This window comes from Lepisosteus platostomus, chromosome 1 (genome assembly GCF_059453375.1).
Source record: "Lepisosteus platostomus isolate fLepPlt1 chromosome 1, fLepPlt1.hap1, whole genome shotgun sequence".
NCBI classification, from domain to species: domain Eukaryota; kingdom Metazoa; phylum Chordata; class Actinopteri; order Semionotiformes; family Lepisosteidae; genus Lepisosteus; species Lepisosteus platostomus.
The window spans coordinates 80,685,118-80,703,812 of record NC_142611.1 but is presented as its reverse complement, the minus strand read 5'-3'; the positions used below and the strand labels follow the sequence as shown (position 1 = coordinate 80,703,812).

At 45.2% G+C, this 18,695-nt stretch overlaps 1 protein-coding gene across 1 annotated transcript in view; it reads left to right on the top strand.

Annotated features, from left to right (window-relative positions):
• The window catches only part of LOC148679021 (V-type proton ATPase subunit B-like), a 37,975-nt gene extending 21,533 nt beyond the window's left edge, over window positions 1-16,442 (top strand). The window contains exons 4-14 of the mRNA XM_088638717.1: window positions 4,358-4,451; window positions 7,515-7,592; window positions 8,495-8,634; window positions 9,771-9,872; window positions 10,411-10,508; window positions 11,551-11,674; window positions 12,494-12,644; window positions 14,562-14,644; window positions 15,166-15,270; window positions 15,560-15,689; window positions 15,927-16,442. Of these exons, the coding sequence (XP_088494843.1) occupies window positions 4,358-4,451; window positions 7,515-7,592; window positions 8,495-8,634; window positions 9,771-9,872; window positions 10,411-10,508; window positions 11,551-11,674; window positions 12,494-12,644; window positions 14,562-14,644; window positions 15,166-15,270; window positions 15,560-15,689; window positions 15,927-16,144 (1,323 nt within the window). The 3' untranslated portion in view covers window positions 16,145-16,442. The remainder of the gene's footprint in view (window positions 1-4,357; window positions 4,452-7,514; window positions 7,593-8,494; window positions 8,635-9,770; window positions 9,873-10,410; window positions 10,509-11,550; window positions 11,675-12,493; window positions 12,645-14,561; window positions 14,645-15,165; window positions 15,271-15,559; window positions 15,690-15,926) is intronic.
• The last annotated feature ends 2,253 nt before the right edge of the window (window positions 16,443-18,695 follow it).

Genomic DNA, 18,695 nt, shown 5'->3' with positions numbered 1-18,695 from the left:
CAGAGGAGCCAGAATCTTTTTTTCTTTTATGCTTAAGTCTCGAACATGGCCTGTTATTTTGTTTCAGAGCAGTTTACATTAACACAACTTGTTACTATTTGCAACCTGACGTAGTTAACTTCTAACCTCAAGGAAAGTGCGATTCCAAACTTTAAGAGTCCTGCAGATACCATCTCAGGGTGCTGAGGCTTTACATTGAAGCAAACCTCATGGTTCGTATGAAGTTAAAGGCAATGAAAATGAAATGAAAAATCATTTCAATGAATTCGGTTAATACAAGTTTGTTTAAAGAATTGAAAAGTGAAACTCCGAGGTTTAGCATGCAGACATACAGAGCAACATGCCGTAGTTACGAATGCCACAGTGGGGGTAAAGGATGCAGGAGTCAGAAGGAGAGGAGGAGAGAGGGCTGGTGGGATTGGAGCTGGATGCCTGTTCCAGAGTGAGCCCCTCCTGACTGCAGGGGAGCGAATGTCTCAGATCCCTCAGAGCAGCAGATGTGCTGTCTGCACGTGAAAGCTGTAGAGCATTGTTTGACTCGTGCTCATGGAAATCAAGTAATCAAGTCTCAAACATTTAGCGACAGAAATGGATGGTGATGGCCTTGCGCAAGCGTTGTGTTCATATTGCCTGTGCAAAGCAGAGTGTTTTTCATGTGGGAATATTTAAACACTGACAGTCGGCAGTGAATGGCAGCTGGCCCCCATGTAACGTGACGCCAGAGGCCTATTAACCCACAGTAATAGTTCCGTGAAGCTGCTGTTGTCTCAGGGCGACTGTGTGGACACAGTGACAGCACTGCTGTCATTTTCCAATTCTGTTTCTGGAGGAGAGGCAGAGGGTTCTTCACGTTTTGAAGTCATCACCTGCTTTGAACCAGGATAATATTTTAAAATGGCTCAATAGTGAGTTGTCTAATCTTATCTAGTGCTCCGTCTGACAAAATAAAACAGGAAGGTTTGTGGTTTGTGAGCTCGAAGCTGTGCTGTAGTCCTCCACGTCAGACCTGCTGGAATAGATTCCAGCTCAGATCCCAACAGACATTTCGCATCATCTCTTAATGAGCTAATATATTAAGGGCTATGGTGCCCTTAATCTGCTAATTGTCTAACTGTCTAATCTGCTAACGAAAACGTGTCATTTGTTTATTTCTGGAGAATAGCTCCACTGCGAACACAATTATTCTAAAGAAAGATAGAAGCTCTTATTAAGCAAAATGCGAGTTTGATTATGGTTTGTCTTGTTCAAAGGTTTTTTTTATTAAAACCAGATTTACACAGCAGGTTGAAGCATTTGGTCTTTCTGAACAAGACAAACAGAACACGTAACGCGATTTTCAAATGTTCCGCTTCCTTGAGCCAGAGATCTGTGAATATTACATTTCCAGACAGAGCCCGATTCAAGGCGGACTTGCCCTGAACGCCGAAGAGATCTCCACAGCCGCTTAGACATGCGACATGCGCTCTTGATAAATGACATCGGGCCTCTGGGCTTTTATTCACTTTCTTTAGTTTCGATTTATTTTTAACTCGCTGTCTTTTTAGTTTTCTGTGTGGTGAGTGGCCTTCCAGCTTGGGCTTTCCAAATCTAAATAACATTTCTGTCCTCTTTTATAAGCCAAAATATTTTTAAACAGAATTTTCATCTTACAATGAAACATTCAATGTTTCACACAAACATTATTATTATTATTATTGACCGTTTACTCCTTGTGAGGATCGCGGTATTATTGTCTCCTGTTATGTTTAATTAATTTTATGTATTAAATATATCTAATAGTTAAATTTTACTTCAGTTTAAACAAGGCCACTTCCTGAAATTGGTAGTCTACCAATACAAGGTAATAAGAAACAATTTCAGAATTCTGCAGTTTACATTAGAGTTCAGGAATAGTATCGAACTGATACTAAACAGTCTGTAATCATCAAAACTAATATGGCATAATATTAATTCACTTGCTAATCTCTAATACGCGATATCAAATGCCAAACACCGTATGACGCCCGAGAGAGTTAAAACACGATTCTAACCAGCAGGCAGTTAACAGGTTTTCTTACCGTAATTTTTCCAAATCAAAATGTGTCCTTTTTTCTCCACATTTTACACGCCTAATTTAGACTAAACAGCCGAAGCGACAAACTTAACGAAAGTTTTGTCTGTTGAAGTTTTTCAAAAGCCGGCTCTGCCCGGGTTAATTCACGATTGGACTACAGTACATTGTATAGGCCGGGGTAAACGAATTAGTAAAACAGATTTCTGTTTGCATGAAATTTACACACACAAAAATTAAAAATCGATTAAAAATTAATGTTGGTGTTAAATACACAATTCTGTTCTTGCTATTAAAAAACGTTAATATATTTATGTAATTGTTTTGTGTTAGTGACATTAATTTGCGATTTTACACTTTCCTTGTTTTACAGTATTTAATTTTTCAAAATTTCACTTTAATTTTTCAGTATTCATTCAAGTCTGGATAATATTTTTTTTTAATTAATGAAGTAGCTTTTATGTAATCAACGATTTTGTAATGAAATAACTTGCGATGTAGTTATATGACAAAGTAAGAATACGGCCGTATGCGTTACAATAATATTAATCGTGCTTACGATCTTCTTAAACATAAAACATTATTATTATTATTAATAATAATAATAATAATAATAATAATAATAATAATAATAATTAATAATAACATCCTGCTTTTCCGTAATATTGTAGGGAAGAACACATTTATCACGTTAATCAGTTTGTTCTACATTGTTCTACAAAATGTGAATAACCTCAACTGATATGCCCTGAGTCGTCGTAAAGACCCTTTCAGATCCATACTTACTATTGGTATTAACTGGAATATTCATTTCCTGAGCTTGAATCGGGTTGGAAATCCGAACTGCGTTTACCTTGAAGACAAGTTAATGAGTCAGTAGTCGCCCGACTCATCATCACCTGCAAGTTTGACCTGCAGGAAGGCGGTGTTGCTCCGAGCCCAAAGGAAGAAATAATAAAATACCGTGTCAAAAACAATAAGGAACACAAGCAGGCAAGCAAAAAAGAAACCTATAACATTTAGTTTTAATATTTTATAGCGTTTATATTTATGTAACAAGTGTTTCACCAGAGGAGTGGCGCTGTGATTAATAATTTTGTATTTAATGTTTTCTGCCTGTGATACTCGGCGACAATGATGTTTAAAAAAATGAACTTTTTCACCAGTAATGTTCTATCATAAATGTATTATCCTAAGTGCTACGGTTCCCGAATTAGCATGACTGCAAGTGAAATAACGGATGTACTCGCGTATTTATTTTGGTTGAACGCAGGACTGTGGGACATTAACAGTGGTTGTTGTAACGTCAGTTTAAAACTGAATCAAGTTTTTTTAAAAATTTAAATCAAGAAAGCTTCTCTACAATTTTTGACAATTATGAGCAGATTTAGTTGTGTTTGGTAATTTGAGCAGATTTGCTGATGAAGCCAGTGCACCATTCCGGGTGGTGGAGACATACTGTATCTACAAACCATTTTTCAGAATTCTAATTAAAATGTGCTGAAGAGCTCACTGTACAGTTTTGTTTAGGCAGCATGTCTGAAACACCCATACTGTAGCACTGATCATATGATTTCTCTCCAGGTTGGTTTCCTTATAAGCTGATTCTCCGTTATTAGAACTTCTTTTTTACGTAGTAGTAGTAGTAGTAGTAATAATAATAATAATAATAATAATAATAATAATAATAATAATAATAATAATAATAATAATTGCTTACACTTATATAGCGCTTTTCTGGACACTCCACTCAAAGCGCTTTCCAGGTAATGGGGATCCCCTCCAGCACCCCCAGTGTGCAGCCCCACCTGGATGGATAAGCAAGAAGTGTAGCCTGACGAGAATTATAATGAAGTTTTTTTTCGCTAATCCTTTTTACATTTATTTTTTCAAGAAAGTTTCAATTCTAAAGGTAGCATTAAATACGTTTGTGATTTTTTTTTTCTAATAGCAGTAATTGAATATCACTAACAAGTAAAACGTATTTTAAATCAAAGTAATGTTGCTGGGTATGTTAAAATGCTTTGTCGACTTAAATGAAAGCTAGCAATTACAATTAAAAATTTAATCTTAAGAATATTGCCTACTTGTGATCAGGTTCTGCTATAGATGAGGATGGAGTAAATTAGGTTGTAATACACTGTCAAAGATCAGGATCCATATTATATTGAAAAGCGTAGAATTACCCAAATCCTGAAAGTTACCGCACATCGGAAGTGTTCGGTGTTTGTTGAAGGCTAAAGAAAAGCAGACTGCTCTCACTGCCCGTGCTGAAGACCTGGACTGAGCTCCTGTCTTTCCTCGCAGGTTTTCGAAGGAACTTCCGGCATCGATGCCCAGAGGACCACCTGCGAATTCACGGGGGACATCCTGCGCACACCGGTGTCCGAGGACATGCTGGGTGCGTAAGAGACCACCCACCGGCCCGGGAGCGGTGTGTGTGTGTGTGTGTGTGTGTTGTGGGGGGGAGTTGACTACTGCAAACCAGAGCTAGACACAGGTGTCAGCAAGTAGCAGAGCAGGTTCGCGGCTGCAGGCTGGAGAGCTTATTAACTGTACAGTATGACATCGCGGGTCTCCCTGCGTCTCCACACACCACAAAACACAGTGCTGGTGCCGGTCATAAATATAGGACTTTCAACAAACTTGAAAAGGTGGACTCTGAACCAGCTAAAACGAATTTGAGCAATTTTAAAACGTTTTTTTTAAATTATTATTAGTTTAACATAAGTTGACGTGCAAAAAATAAAAGATCACGTATGGTGCGAAATTCGTTTGCCATTAACCTGGATGTTTTAGTTGTTTTAGGCAACCGTTTTCCCGCCGGTACATATACTTCACTGTCCCCTAGACATGCGTTGTTTTCCTCCTTTCCTTTTTTGAAAAAAGTACAGAAATCTCAGGAAATAAGGACGTTGGTCGTTTGTAAAACATCGAACCATAAAATGTCTAACTTAAGCAAAAACGAGTTACAAATAATGAAATATCCGATGCCATTTGATTAGTTAATATATTGTATTATAGTACATCATTTTGAATTAACTGACTTAAACGGAATTCTTTCTACGTTTTTTAAAAGTATGAGCTAATTAAATTTGTTCGAAAAGCACAGGCTATAAAACTAAATGCAATAATAATTTTGGTATCGCAATCAATTTCTTGTTTCATATCTAAAAATCTAATAAATCGAAATCCGTTGTCAGCCATTTAGAAAATATTGAGATCGTAACTCAATCGTAAATTAACAGAAAGTAAACTTTCACTTTTACTTCGGTCTTCCTATAAATAGACTGTAAAATAAAATCATGTCTACGTCGTATCTACGGTCTTGTGCAATTGATAATCATGTATGAATGTTTATTAAATATATTATTAAAATGTATATATGAAATATTATACATAAAAAGTAGATCATGTGTTCTGATGACTGTGAACAGATCACCACCGTTTGGGATCACACGCTGTAGTTGAAGCTGCGCAAACAAAACAACTATTTATATCTTATATACAAGCATTTCAGCAGTTTCTGCACGCACTATTTTCGTATAGTTGTCTATAAATTTTGTTAGAGGGAAATTTCAAGTTGGCAGCAGTTCTTGCCCGTAACTGTTTAGAGACCCGTACGCCACAGCAAGACGGGTTTGTGGGTCCAAAGAGACGGGTTGGGTCTCCATCGAGCCCGTGTCGACGAGCCCGTGTTTGCCAGAGCTACTTCGACCGTAATTGTGATAAATGTACATTTAACACCATCTTTACACAAACGAGTAGGCTGGTTGTACAACAGATGTTTTCCCTTAGTGTACAGTAGCTGAATACAACACCATTCTCATTCATTTAAGAATGTTCTTTTTATAGCTGGGGTATCCCGTATGTATTGTGCGATATAGTCCCTGACGGAGCTTTAGACGGGCGAAGAAAATGAGACTTATTCTGCTGTATATAAACGGCTTTACACAGAAAACAACGACTACACCTTCAGCAGCTGCGACTGCACAGACAAGGGCGGTCAGGTTTGCTCTCCGAATGGAGTGAATTCAGAAACACGCGAAACACGCGACAGGGGGTTTGTTTCGATGAGTTCGATGGTACCAAACGGGGATGAAGTTCGTGTGTTGTTGTCCCTTATTATTTATTATTCAAAACAGAAGCGTTTAAAAACAACCGGACATTAAACGACTTGTTCAGGTCTCTCCAGTCCGGAGCGACCTATACACCTTGGGTGGGGGTGAGGCGATGAAGGTGACCTACAGGTGGCGCTATAGTTATGAGGAACATAGCTCGTGGAATACTACCTGCTCAAAGATAATACACAACCCCCCCCACCCATCTCCTCCGCTCCAGCCAGTACAGGGTCACGGCGAGCCGGATCTGCTCCAACAAGCAACAGGCACAAGGCAGGGCACACTCAGTTCGTCACAGGGCAGGCAGACAAGAGCAGAAACCAAGTAACCCACCAGCAGCTGTGGGAGGAAATGGGCTAGTCCGGAGGAAACCCACAGGACCCTGGGGAGCGCCCCAGGTCCAGAATTGAACCCCAGCAATGCTTACCACTGTGCCATCATGTCGCCCCATAATACTCCACGATTCTGTGTAAAGCCTCTATTATCAGCACGGTGATGGACAGCACCTGGGTTGCCTAAGAGCTCAACTTGGCCATGATGACGATAACCTCGCCGCTGAGGCACTACTCGGTGGGCCCTGCGGATGGTGATCTTGTTCGAAGGATCACGGAGAAGGAGTTCTTTTCAGACATCTCAGGGTGGTTCAAATCGGACAGTAAGAATTATTGATACCACGGCTACTAGACTGTGTTCTAATGGGTTATTAAGCTTACTGAAGGGTACTGCCGTATTGATCGGATGAGGAAATGTCTGAGCAGGAAGCTGCAGTGGAGCAGGAATCTCTGCTCCCGAAGCTGTAAAGGGCATCAGTGGACTAATCCCTTAGTCCTGAAGCTGCTGACCCTTAGCTGCCCTTTAAAGACAATTCCAGGTAAGCTGGGTGGAAGAGATGGAAGAGCATTCCACTGGAAAACAGCAGCAGGAGGCTGCCTGAGCGTCGCACACAGCTCTCATTCAGCTGAGCTTCGTGAAGAAAGGAGACTTGCGTCAGTGAGCAGTCAGGGCGTGTAAGAGATGTATGCTACTGGAGTGGGCTGTATCGAGCAGACGTGTACAGTGTACAAAGGAAAGAGTAAGAAAAGGTTCATTCTATGCTGAAAAATTTTAAAAAAGAAAGCGTTAAAGACGGTGGTTCTTTACGCAAAGGATTGCAGGAGTATGGAACAAGCTGCCCAGCTGTGTTGTTGGAGCCAATACCCTGGCTTCCTTCAAGAGACTGTCAATTAGCTGCCAGCTGCCATATGACCTAAATGAGAAAAGTGGTCTGCTCTCGTTTGTAACCTCCCCCACCTCCAGCCTCTCAAACGCAGGAGCAGTAAGATGTGCTGTGTGTTGTCTCTCAGGGCGTATCTTCAACGGATCAGGGAAGTCCATCGACAAGGGGCCAGCGGTGACGGCTGAGGATTTCCTCGATATCAATGGTGAGTAAAGTGTATCTGCGCTCATTCTGCTCCATGCATTTCGAGCTCCAGATGCAGCGGAGTTTGACACGTTCTGGGCAGGACGTCGTCTCCCGTTCTGAGATCTAGAGGCTCACAGGCCATCGTACCTCCAGGGTTGTACTTGCTTTCTCAGCTCGGTCAGTCCCGATGAGCCCCCACAGCAATGCCACCTTCTTCCTCCAGAGGCCACAGAACAGCTTGAGCTCAAACACAGCCAGCCCTGTGCAGATCTTCACCCGGGAGAACGACCCGTGTCCCAGCCCAGTTGTAACAATTGAGGCTGAATAAAAGGGGCTTTTACAATTGGAGAACTGGGAGTTTGACCCTGACACCACAGCTGTGATTAACGTAGAAATACAGCCATTTGATCAGCTGCAGGTCATTGCAGATACAGGCACTTACACAGATTGTACCACATATCCAGCATCATGTAGTAAAGATGGCGTTTTGAAGACCTGCCGATTATCAAGAGCCTGCAGTTAATACAGCTTGAGATGTTTCACACTGCTTAATAATGGGAGTCTTATCAGTGGTCTTCACTTGACTGGGGCACCAGTGTCGTACTTTGAATTGCTCAGCAGTTAATTACTTTGGCTCCTTGGCTCCTTCTTCATGGCTGTACTCTCTATCTCTACTCAGGCTGGGTTCGGTTTTCTTTCAGACCTTAAAGGTCTTTCAGTCCTAGTGGTTTTCAAGCACAGATCCCACAGTGCTAATTCATGAGACTCCACAAAACTCCCTGTAATGCCAACAGCTCCTCTCTGCTGTATTCTGATTCTGCAGTACTCTGGATTGACTTCAGTTTAAGAGCTGGATCTGTGACAAGAAGCAGGTTTCTCCGAACGGGCCTGGTGTGCGGCTCACCCCTCTCTCCACTGCAGGCCAGCCCATTAACCCCCAGATGCGGATCTACCCCGAGGAGATGATCCAGACCGGACTCTCGCCCATCGATGCCATGAACAGCATCGCACGCGGACAGAAGATACCCATCTTCTCTGCGGCAGGGCTGCCACACAACGAGGTGAGGAGCAGGCACACTGAGACCAGGGGTACAGCTCCGGGCAGATGACTTCATGAGAAAGGTTACGAACCATCTGGCTCATCTCGCCTGGTTTGTAGTTAGTAGCTAATTGGCCTGACTTAGTGCTCCATGTTGGTAGCGCAGCCACTTGAACTGCTTGCATTAGGAGCATCTTGAGACTAGCTGTGAGTATCTCCTCTGATCCCTCCCATGTTCTGCAGAATACCAGCTGATGCCTCAAAACCTCAATGCAGACTTAAGAAAATGAAAAATTCCTTGATCCCACTCTCATTACCAGTATCTTACCTCATGAAAGAAGCCAGGGTATCAGCTTCAACAGTACTGCTGAGTAGCTTGTTCCGCTCTCTTTCATCCTTTAGAGCAGGGGGTTCGTGGGAGTGTGATGGAAACGTCAATGTCAAATGGAATAGTCCTATTAATAAATAACAATGTAATAATAAGAATAAGAAAACAACAGTAGTATATAGTATTAATATTTTACCAACTGAAAAGAAGCATGTTAAGAGGGTTGCTGTAGCATTTATCTATATTCATTGAAAAGTTTGATTTAGTTAAAACCTCAAGGGGGGTACTTGAGGCAAATAATTTAGGTTGAAGGGGTTCAGCTGACAAAAAAGGCTGGGACCCCCTGCTTCAGAGTAAAGTAGTGCATCCTGTTCTCTTTTTCAAATGCCCTTCCTTGTGATTTCCACCCGTCTCATCTGGTTTTTGGGTTTGAAGAAACCCTGGTCAGTTCCCTTTCTAGTTTAGTGTGTGCATGCCAGGATCTTTTGTTGGAATGAGTCTGGCCGTGGTCGAGTCTGCGGTTTGGTCTGATAGTGACAGTGAGTGGCTGGGAAACAGATTGAGAGGCTGGGGGGTTCCTTCAGGTGGGGGGCGTGGCACTGGGGCTCGGACTCTTCTCAGTGAGAAATGGATCCTGATACCCTCAGCCACCACCATGTCACCACAGGGTATGCAACCATCAAGCACAGCAACGCCTGTTACACAGCGAGTGTCTGTGCATTTCAAATGTGTATGCACTTGTAGCAGTTCTTTTTTTCTGACAAGTATCTGATAAGTGGCATGCAGGCATGCTGAGAGTGGAGACTGACCTGCTCTAACCCTGCGCCCAGATTGCAGCCCAGATCTGCAGGCAGGCTGGCCTGGTGCAGCAGCACAAGAGTGTGATGGATCACCACGAGGACAACTTCGCCATCGTCTTTGCAGCCATGGGGGTGAGTGCACTGCTCCGGCTGCTGCAGCTGCTCCGGCTGCACCAGCTGCTGTGGCTGCTCCAGCTGCTCCAGCTGCTCTGGCTGCTCCGGCTGCACCAGCTGCTCCAGCTGCTCCGGCTGCTGCAGGCTCAGCCCTGAGAAAGCCTCGGGTTCACAGCTGAGCACTGGCCTCAGACTGCTGCCGGTGCAGCGAACAGAGGCTTGAGGTCCGCAGTGCCTCCCAGCCAGGTGCAGTACACTGCTCCTGCATTAGCCTGCAAGCCATTACTTTTACTAATGAAGAAGCACAGAAACAATCACAATTTTCCTAATGTATTCATAGTCCTAGATCCCATCAGAAGGGTTCAATTCAAAGCTGACTTAACATCTCAGAGCTTCACCATGTTGTTTCTTGAAGGCTTTTAGTGCTTCAGTCTCTATAGCACAGGCTGAGAGCTGTACTGACACCCACAGAGCTTTGCATGACGGGCTGCACTGCCTGCTGCCCTCGGCCGTGTCTCCGCTCACTCTTGACCCCTGCGCTCCCTGGCCCTGGCAGGTGAACATGGAAACAGCACGCTTCTTCAAGTCCGACTTCGAGGAGAACGGGTCCATGGACAACGTCTGCCTCTTCCTGAACCTTGCCAACGACCCCACGTGAGTGCTCTCTCTGGGCTCCCCTCGCTCTGTCTCGGAGACTCCCAGCCTGGCCGAAGCGTCCCTGGGGTCGAAGCTATGATGTCAGATGGGGGAGCGCCATCCCTGTTTCCGCAAAGCGCATATTGTATTGTAACGTGGGCAAGGGCTGAAGTACCTCCAATTCCGCAAATAGTTTAGTTACATAAAAGGATCATTTACAATGACAGACCACAGCCTCTGCATGGCTCAAGCACGGAGATAGATACTCCCGGTGTGTTACCCAGAGAGGTTCTGTAGTGAACAGTTACAAAGAGATCAGGAGCGAAGGGCCCTGTGGGTTTGGAGCTGCTAGTCTCTCAGTGGCTGTGGTCACATCCTCTGGGGCCTGATGACATGCTTGTTCAGCACAGGTTCACCTTCTGTAGCTGTTCTCTCAGTCAGGCTGTGATGCACATGTGTGGCGTGAATGGGCAGTAAGTAAAAGCTCTGTGTGATCTCAAGGGCAGGGTGACGTGCACATGGCTTGTGTCTGTATCAGGGGCGTCCAGTCCTGGTGCTGGGGGGCTGCTGTGTCTTTTCTAGGTCTCATCAAAGCAGCAGCACCTGAAGAGGTGGGAGAAGCTGTGAAATCGATCCAGTTCAGGAGCTTATGAGCTGCTTTAGCTCTTTAAGAGCAGAGTAGGAATGAAAACCTGCAGACATATCGGCCTTCCAGGATCAGGATTGCCCACCCCTGGAGTTAATGTAAACTGCACTGCCTCATATTTTCTGCACTGTACATGTTTATTTCCAATTGTCTGCTTAGGGCAGGAGTTCTCAACTCCAGTCCAGGTTTTCTTTCTGCTTGAGCCCTTAATGACCAAATTGAACTCATTATTCGGTTAACTGATCAAGCTGAAGTGTCCTCGGAGCAGGAGATTTAAAGAGACCTATACGAGCTGCTGGACAGCGGCCCTCCAGGGGAGTGGCTCTCCTGGCTTGGGGGATAGAAGACAGTAAAGCTTGCAGCATGCCCTTCTCAGCTGGAAATACCCACTCAAGCTGTGCCTGTTGACTGCAGAATCGAGCGCATCATCACCCCGCGCCTGGCCCTCACCACTGCTGAGTTCCTGGCCTACCAGTGTGAAAAGCACGTGCTGGTCATTCTCACCGACATGAGCTCGTACGCCGAGGCCCTGAGAGAAGTAAAGTCCTCACAGCACCGCCGTCACACGCCTTCACACCACAGCACCCACACACTGCTTCATATGTGCTGAAGAGACACTGACACGCCGACGACACACTGACACACTGACACAGTGACACACTGACACAGTGATGACATACTGACACAGTGACACATTGACACACTGACACAGTGACCACACACTAACAAACTGACACAGTGACACAGTGATGACACACTGACACATTGACCACACACTGACACATTCACACAATGGCACAGTGATGACACACTGACACAGGGACGATACACACTGACACAGTGACGACATACTGACACACTGACACAGTGACACAGTGATGACACACTGACACATTGACCTCACACTGACACATTCACACAATGGCACAGTGATGACACACTGACACAGGGACGATACACACTGACACAGTGACGACATACTGACACACTGACACAGTGACACAGTGATGACACACTGACACATTGACCTCACACTGACACATTCACACAATGGCACAGTGATGACACACTGACACAGGGACGATACACACTGACACAGTGACGACATACTGACACACTGACACAGTGACACAGTGACACAGTGATGACACAGTGACACAGTGACACAGTGATGACACACTGACACAGTGACGACACACAGACACAGCAAGACATTGACACAGTAGCGACACACTCACATGCTGACAGGTGGATAAGAAGGACAAACACTCGCACAGTGACTCGATACACTGTCTGTCCTGCGTGTCCCTCTGCTCTGTCTTCAGGATGGACCTCTGTCTGTGCTCTGTGTCTCCAGGTGTCAGCAGCCCGGGAGGAGGTACCAGGAAGACGGGGTTTCCCTGGTTACATGTACACGGACCTGGCCACCATCTACGAGAGAGCAGGGCGAGTGGACGGCAGGCAGGGCTCCATCACACAGATCCCCATCCTCACCATGCCCAACGATGGTCCGTCCCTCTCTGTGTGTCTCCCTCTTAATCCTTCTGCCTCTCCCTGCATGTGCACAGCAGCATAAGGACAAGAGGAGCCACTCAGCCCATCAAACTCATTTGGCAGCCAGTAGTAAATTGATCCAAGGATCTCTTCCAGCTGTTTCTGGAAAGAAGGCAGGGTATCACCTTCAACCACATGACTGGGTAGTTAGTTCCACACTCCCACAACCCTCTGTGTAAAGTAGTTCCTCCTGTACTTGGCTTTACATGCATTTCTACCTACAGTAGCTACCTAAGCTCACATTTAACTGTACATTCTGAAGATGTTCACTATGTCAGTGACCTTGAAGATTTTGAATACTTGGATTAGATTCTCTCATGGTCTTCTCTGCTCATTAGTAGAAAGCTTCAGCTCTTTCATCTTTTGGCTTAACATTCGACCCACATGTGCAGCATACTGTCAAAACATCTTTTTTTCACCTTAGAAATATCGCAAGACTACGACCTATGCTATCATTAACTGTGGCTGAAAAGCTGATCAACACATTTGTGTTCTCTCGAATTGACTACTGTAATGCTCTACTCGCAGGGGTATCAAAATCTACTCTGAACAAACTGCAATATGTCCAGAATTAAGCAGCCAGAATCCTGACCAGGTCTAGTGCAAGTGTTCACATTACTCCTGTCCTGGAGTCCTTGCACTGGTTTCCGGTCAAATTCCGTGTAGACTTTAAAATCCTCATGCTCACCTATAAGGCTCTGCGTGGCTTGGCACCTCAGTACCTGTCTGAACTATTATCGCCCTACTCCCCACCTCGCAACCTCCACTCTTCAAATTCTGCCCTCCTTACTGTCCCCCAAACCCGTCTACATTGTATGGGTGACAGGGCCTTCTCCTTCAAATCCAGACTCAAAACCATCTTCTTCAGAAAAGCCTTTACTTAACTGTTCCATTCTTCACCCCTCTGCTCTTCTTAGTACCACCATCCACAGTCTCCTCTGCATATTGTAATTGTGTCTTATCTTGTGTATTCTCCTTATTTATTTTTATACTCCTCTTATTTATTGTTATTGTCATCCTGTAAAGCGCTTTGAGAAGCCACTTTTAAAGGCACTATATAAAATAAAGTTTATTATTATTATTATTATTATTATTATTATTATTATTATTATTATTTTCAGGGTAGGAACAAGCTTCTGTATTTGTTAATGTAAAATGAAGAATGCACCTGTGGTGTTAATTCTCCCTTTCTTCTCTTTCATCTTTTGGTATTTGAAGAACAATTAAATTGTTCAGAATTTTTTCTGAATACTGTGGAATTTGGATATTTCAGTTTAATGCCCATTTAGTTTTTCATCTGCCTTGTTTGAATTCTGTCTGAATGTCTCTCTCTGTCTCTTTGGAATTTCTTCTCCAGGTCTGCTTCTGCTGCACATGCCCTGTCCGCTCAGCTGTCTGTCTCTTCCTTTTACTGCTTTCACTAACCAGTCATTCTCCTCTTCCTGGACCAGTCCTACAGTCTGTGTCTTGTGGGTAGGGTGTGCGAGACTGTGACAAGAGGTGTGCCCAGACTATAAACGAACTCAGCCCTTTGACTCCCTTGTCCATCAGATCCAACCCACTCTGTAACCCAGGGCCGGCTGGTTCTGGTCTTCAAGAGCTACAGCCCTGCAGTAGGTCAATGGGTCTATTTTAACAGGGAAAGTCAATACCTTCAACATAATTGACGCGGTCTAGTAATTCTGACATCGCCTGGCACAAACCCCAGAGGCACTGTGGCCGAATATCACCATGCCTTCAGTAAACCCAACCAAAGCAGGTGTTATGGATGGGCTTCCCAGCTGCAAGTCTATGTGTCATATTTGAGTTCTTCTTTCCTGTGGAATGGAAATGTGCATTCTGACTTTGATTCCTCTTCTTTTTTCTCAAAGATATCACACACCCCATCCCTGACCTGACAGGGTTCATCACAGAGGGGCAGGTGTACATCGACAGACAGCTGCACAACAGACAGGTCGGTGAAGAGGAGAAAGGCTGCAGTCTGAAGACTGCTCTCTCTGTCTCATCAGTGTCTACCACGGGAAACTCTCACACCACAGTTCGTTCTACATTTAACATGAGCTCACCTTGGTTTTACTAGCTGTTCATCAGAAGAGTGGTGTTTAGCACCAGTGCGTTACAGGGTCCAGGTTACAGGCTCCCTGTTTTCGTGGGGGTTTTCACTGGGTGTTCTGGTTTCCACACACCTCCAAAGATGTGTAAGATCAGTGTGATTGGCTGCTCTGCGTTGTGCCTTTCCTGTGGGCTGGTTTGTGGGACTAAAGAGAAACAGATCCGAATGAGCAGGATGGAGCGAATGGCTCCCTCTCTGTGGTCTCTCGAATGTGCTGATGTTCTGCTCTGCTATGGTTGTGTCATGTTTGCACTGTGTGCTACAGAAATAGACTATAATGATACTATAGATATGGGCTTGGCCATGCTGGGCCATACAGGGCAGAAGGTCATTACTGACCAGCTCTGCGTGTCGCTCTGCAGATCTATCCGCCCATCAACGTGCTGCCCTCGCTGTCCCGCCTCATGAAGTCGGCCATTGGGGAGGGAATGACCAGGAATGATCATGCTGATGTCTCCAACCAGCTGGTGAGGTCATGACTCCACACCCACAAACCCAGCGCCACAGCGCCACACACTGACACGAGCCGGGACTGCCCTGCTACAGCTTCCGATTTCCACCTGACCATCCAGCCGTGTCCAGAGGTTTTGTGATGCCAAGGCAATGCCAATGTTTGGCTCCTATCCGTAGACGTTTTGGCACATGTTTAATTCCGAGAGTCATGTGCACACCTGTAGTCAATGCCAAAAGACATACGCTCAGCTTGGCTGTCGGTTCGGGCATGATGTGAATCCATGTGTGTGGTGTGTCCTGCAGTACGCCTGCTATGCCATTGGGAAGGACGTGCAGGCGATGAAGGCCGTGGTGGGAGAAGAAGCTCTGAGCCAGGAGGACCTGCTCTACCTGGAGTTCCTGCACAAGTTTGAGAGGCGGTTCATCTCTCAGGGTAGGTGACAGGGCTCGAATGACAGATTCAGATAATTCAGATAAATCTCTTCGCAGAAAATGGACCGGACATAAATAAATAAGAGTGCGCGTCATACAGTGTCTGATGTAGATGCTGAAGCAGAAGGATCATATTTACACTATGGACATGGAGCCACACAGTCTGATCTGGCAGGGTTCTGTTACAATATGAAGAATATGAGTTGCTATAATAATAATGGTGCTTTGCTCCCGGCAGGTCCCTATGAGAACCGCTCTGTATTTGAGTCTCTAGACATTGGGTGGGAGCTCCTGCGCCTCTTCCCGAAGGAGATGCTGAAGAGAATCCCGGTGTCGATCCTGAACGAGTTCTACAGCCGTGACGGTCCCAGACAGCCCCCGAATAAGCCCCAGAGGCAGCCCACCCCATCGGCACCGGAGACAGAGAGCCCTCCTTCCAAAAAGCCCTCCCAGTGATCCACAGCCCTGCGGCGACAGAAGGCCCAGCCCCTTCAGTGCTCTCAGCACTCTAGTTGAACACGCTGCAGACGAGATCGCCCACATGGCTCGTCCCCATGCTGGCAGGACCGCTGTAACTGCCAGTGCATCTGGAGCACAGATACTTGAGATCAAAGATGGGTTATGTTATAGTTCCTTGTGCAATTTTGTGTTCTGTTACATTTGTGCATATAAAGCTTAATGAAGAGGATGAAATAACTATGCATTTCAATGTTGTTTTATATGTTCTACAAAGCAATACATCCTCACTGCTGCATTCACTGCCTCGTTCAGTGTTGTGTGGTTTTAATTGCGGTGCGGTGGCTCTGAGGCTCAGGCTCTGCACCTGTGGCTGGAAGGTTGCCGGTTCCTATCCAGGTGGCAGAGGAATCCTACTCTGTTGGGCCCCTGAGCAAGGCCCTTCACCCCAGCTGCTCTAGGGACGCTGTATAAAATGTCTGGCCCTGCACTCTGACCCCAAGCTTCTCTCCCTGTCTGTGTGTCTTATGGAGAGCAAGCTGGGGTATGTGAAAAGACCCATTCCTAATACAAGAAATTGTATATGGCCAATAAAGTGATCTTAAATGCTATTAGCAGGCAACAGAGTACAGCTCCCAACACAGAGAGACGCTAAGGCTCAGTGAAACCTTGGAAGTGATTGTTATTGAGAAATCTTAACCTGCTGATACCATATGGAGAGAAGTATAGTTTCTACAGTATGTAGACTTTCTTCAGCTCTGGTCCTGAGCACTTCACCCCTGTGGGGGAACTCTGCCCGTGGGACATGTCTGTGGTCCTCAGTCCTGGGTCTGGAGGATTCCTGGATCAGCTGGGTCATTAATCACCAGGGCTAACTGTAAGTGATTTGCTAGCTGGTGTTGAGTGTTTTTTTGCACTCAAGTCTTGGTTTCAAAAATACCCAAGCTGAAATGCATTATTTCCAAAAACTACAGTGCACAGGATATCCTGCCGTCTCTCCTCAACCTGCTAATTAAGAATTGTCTTTCTTAGATTTTACTGAACAGCTCTAAATAGGCAATCAAGCAATGGTGAATAGACACAGGTGGGGATCACTGTATCAGACTACTATGGTCAGCATATTCCTTCTGCTCCAGTCCAGTTGTTTAGATGTCAGCTCACACACCGGACTGAGGATAATCCTGAAATTCATCTATTAGCACAGCATTTATACCAATTATAAATCCTGGTCAGGTGTTTAAGAGGTGAAACTAAGGTCTTACATGGCAAATGGAAAGAAATTGGCCTGTGACTGGGCTGGAGCAAAAACCAAAAGACACAGAGGTGACTCAGGACCAGGACTGAGAGCCAGTGTGCTGTCAGATAAGTGCTGAGTGCAGTCAAAAAGCCTCAACCAGCGAACAGCTCGATAACTGGCAGCAGTTGGCACTGCCGATTAGAGCCAGGTGGAACACAGAGGACCAGGCCTGAGCACCACCGGTGTGTGTGAGCAGATCAGGGCTGTGTGTTCAGGAGGAGGCCCGTCCTTAGGGGCCCCAGCCTTGACTGTGGATCAAGCTAGAGAACGGTGAAGGAAGATGGGTCCAGCGTGGTGCAGCCTTCAGTGCTGAGGCAGGAGGAGCTAGCCGTGCTCAGGCTGGCCATGTGGCCTTATTCTCACTCTCTTTGCCTTGTTTCTGTCCTTCAGGATTGGGCCTTCCAGTTTCTTTTCTCCCTTTCCAGTTTGGCCTTGCGCTTCGACCTGGTCTGCTTCCCGCACTCTTTCCTCCCTCTTCTGTCCTCCTGTGAATCCACCCTTCAATCCCTTTTCCCAGTGCTTCTATGGGCAGGGTTGGGGGGGAGCTGGAGTCTATCCCAGCAAGCATCGGGACACCAGTCCATAACAGACGCACAGACACAGCAGAACATACAAACTCCACACAGACAGCACCCCAGGCTGGGGTTGAATTCAGGACTTCGGTGCTCTGAGACAGTAATGCTAGCCACTGCACCACCATGCAGGCATCTCGTGAGGTCCTCTGTCTTAAACAGAAGGTGATAAAAGACAGGAGCTCACCTTATCACAGAGGTAAAGGCTGCCTGGGTTCGTAGGGAGTGTTTATACACTTCTTTTCACCCTGAATGTTCTGCAGTACAAAATTAAACACTAGTAGATGATTCAGATCTGAAACTCCTATCAGACCAAAGAAAAAATGCCTTCAAATAAAATTAAGGTACTGTTCTACTAAAAGCTTATTCATTTAAAAGTAAAAGGAAAAACTTCTCCTTTTCATTGTTTCTGTACTGCATTTAGTAGTCGGAACTTAAAATGAAAACTAGTGAATGTGGTAAAAATGAATCACATTTGGTCCCCATAGATAAAGGATTTAAGGAACTTTGAACGGCAATGTTGTCCGATGATAAAATGTCGAACAGTCATCATCATCATCATCATCATCACCATCATCAACCTTTATAGGAAGTTTTCAATCACCTCTCATCTGAAACATTTCATCATTTCGAGTGAGCACAAAAGACAACATGTGTGTAAAATTGGTGGATTTCCAGTGCA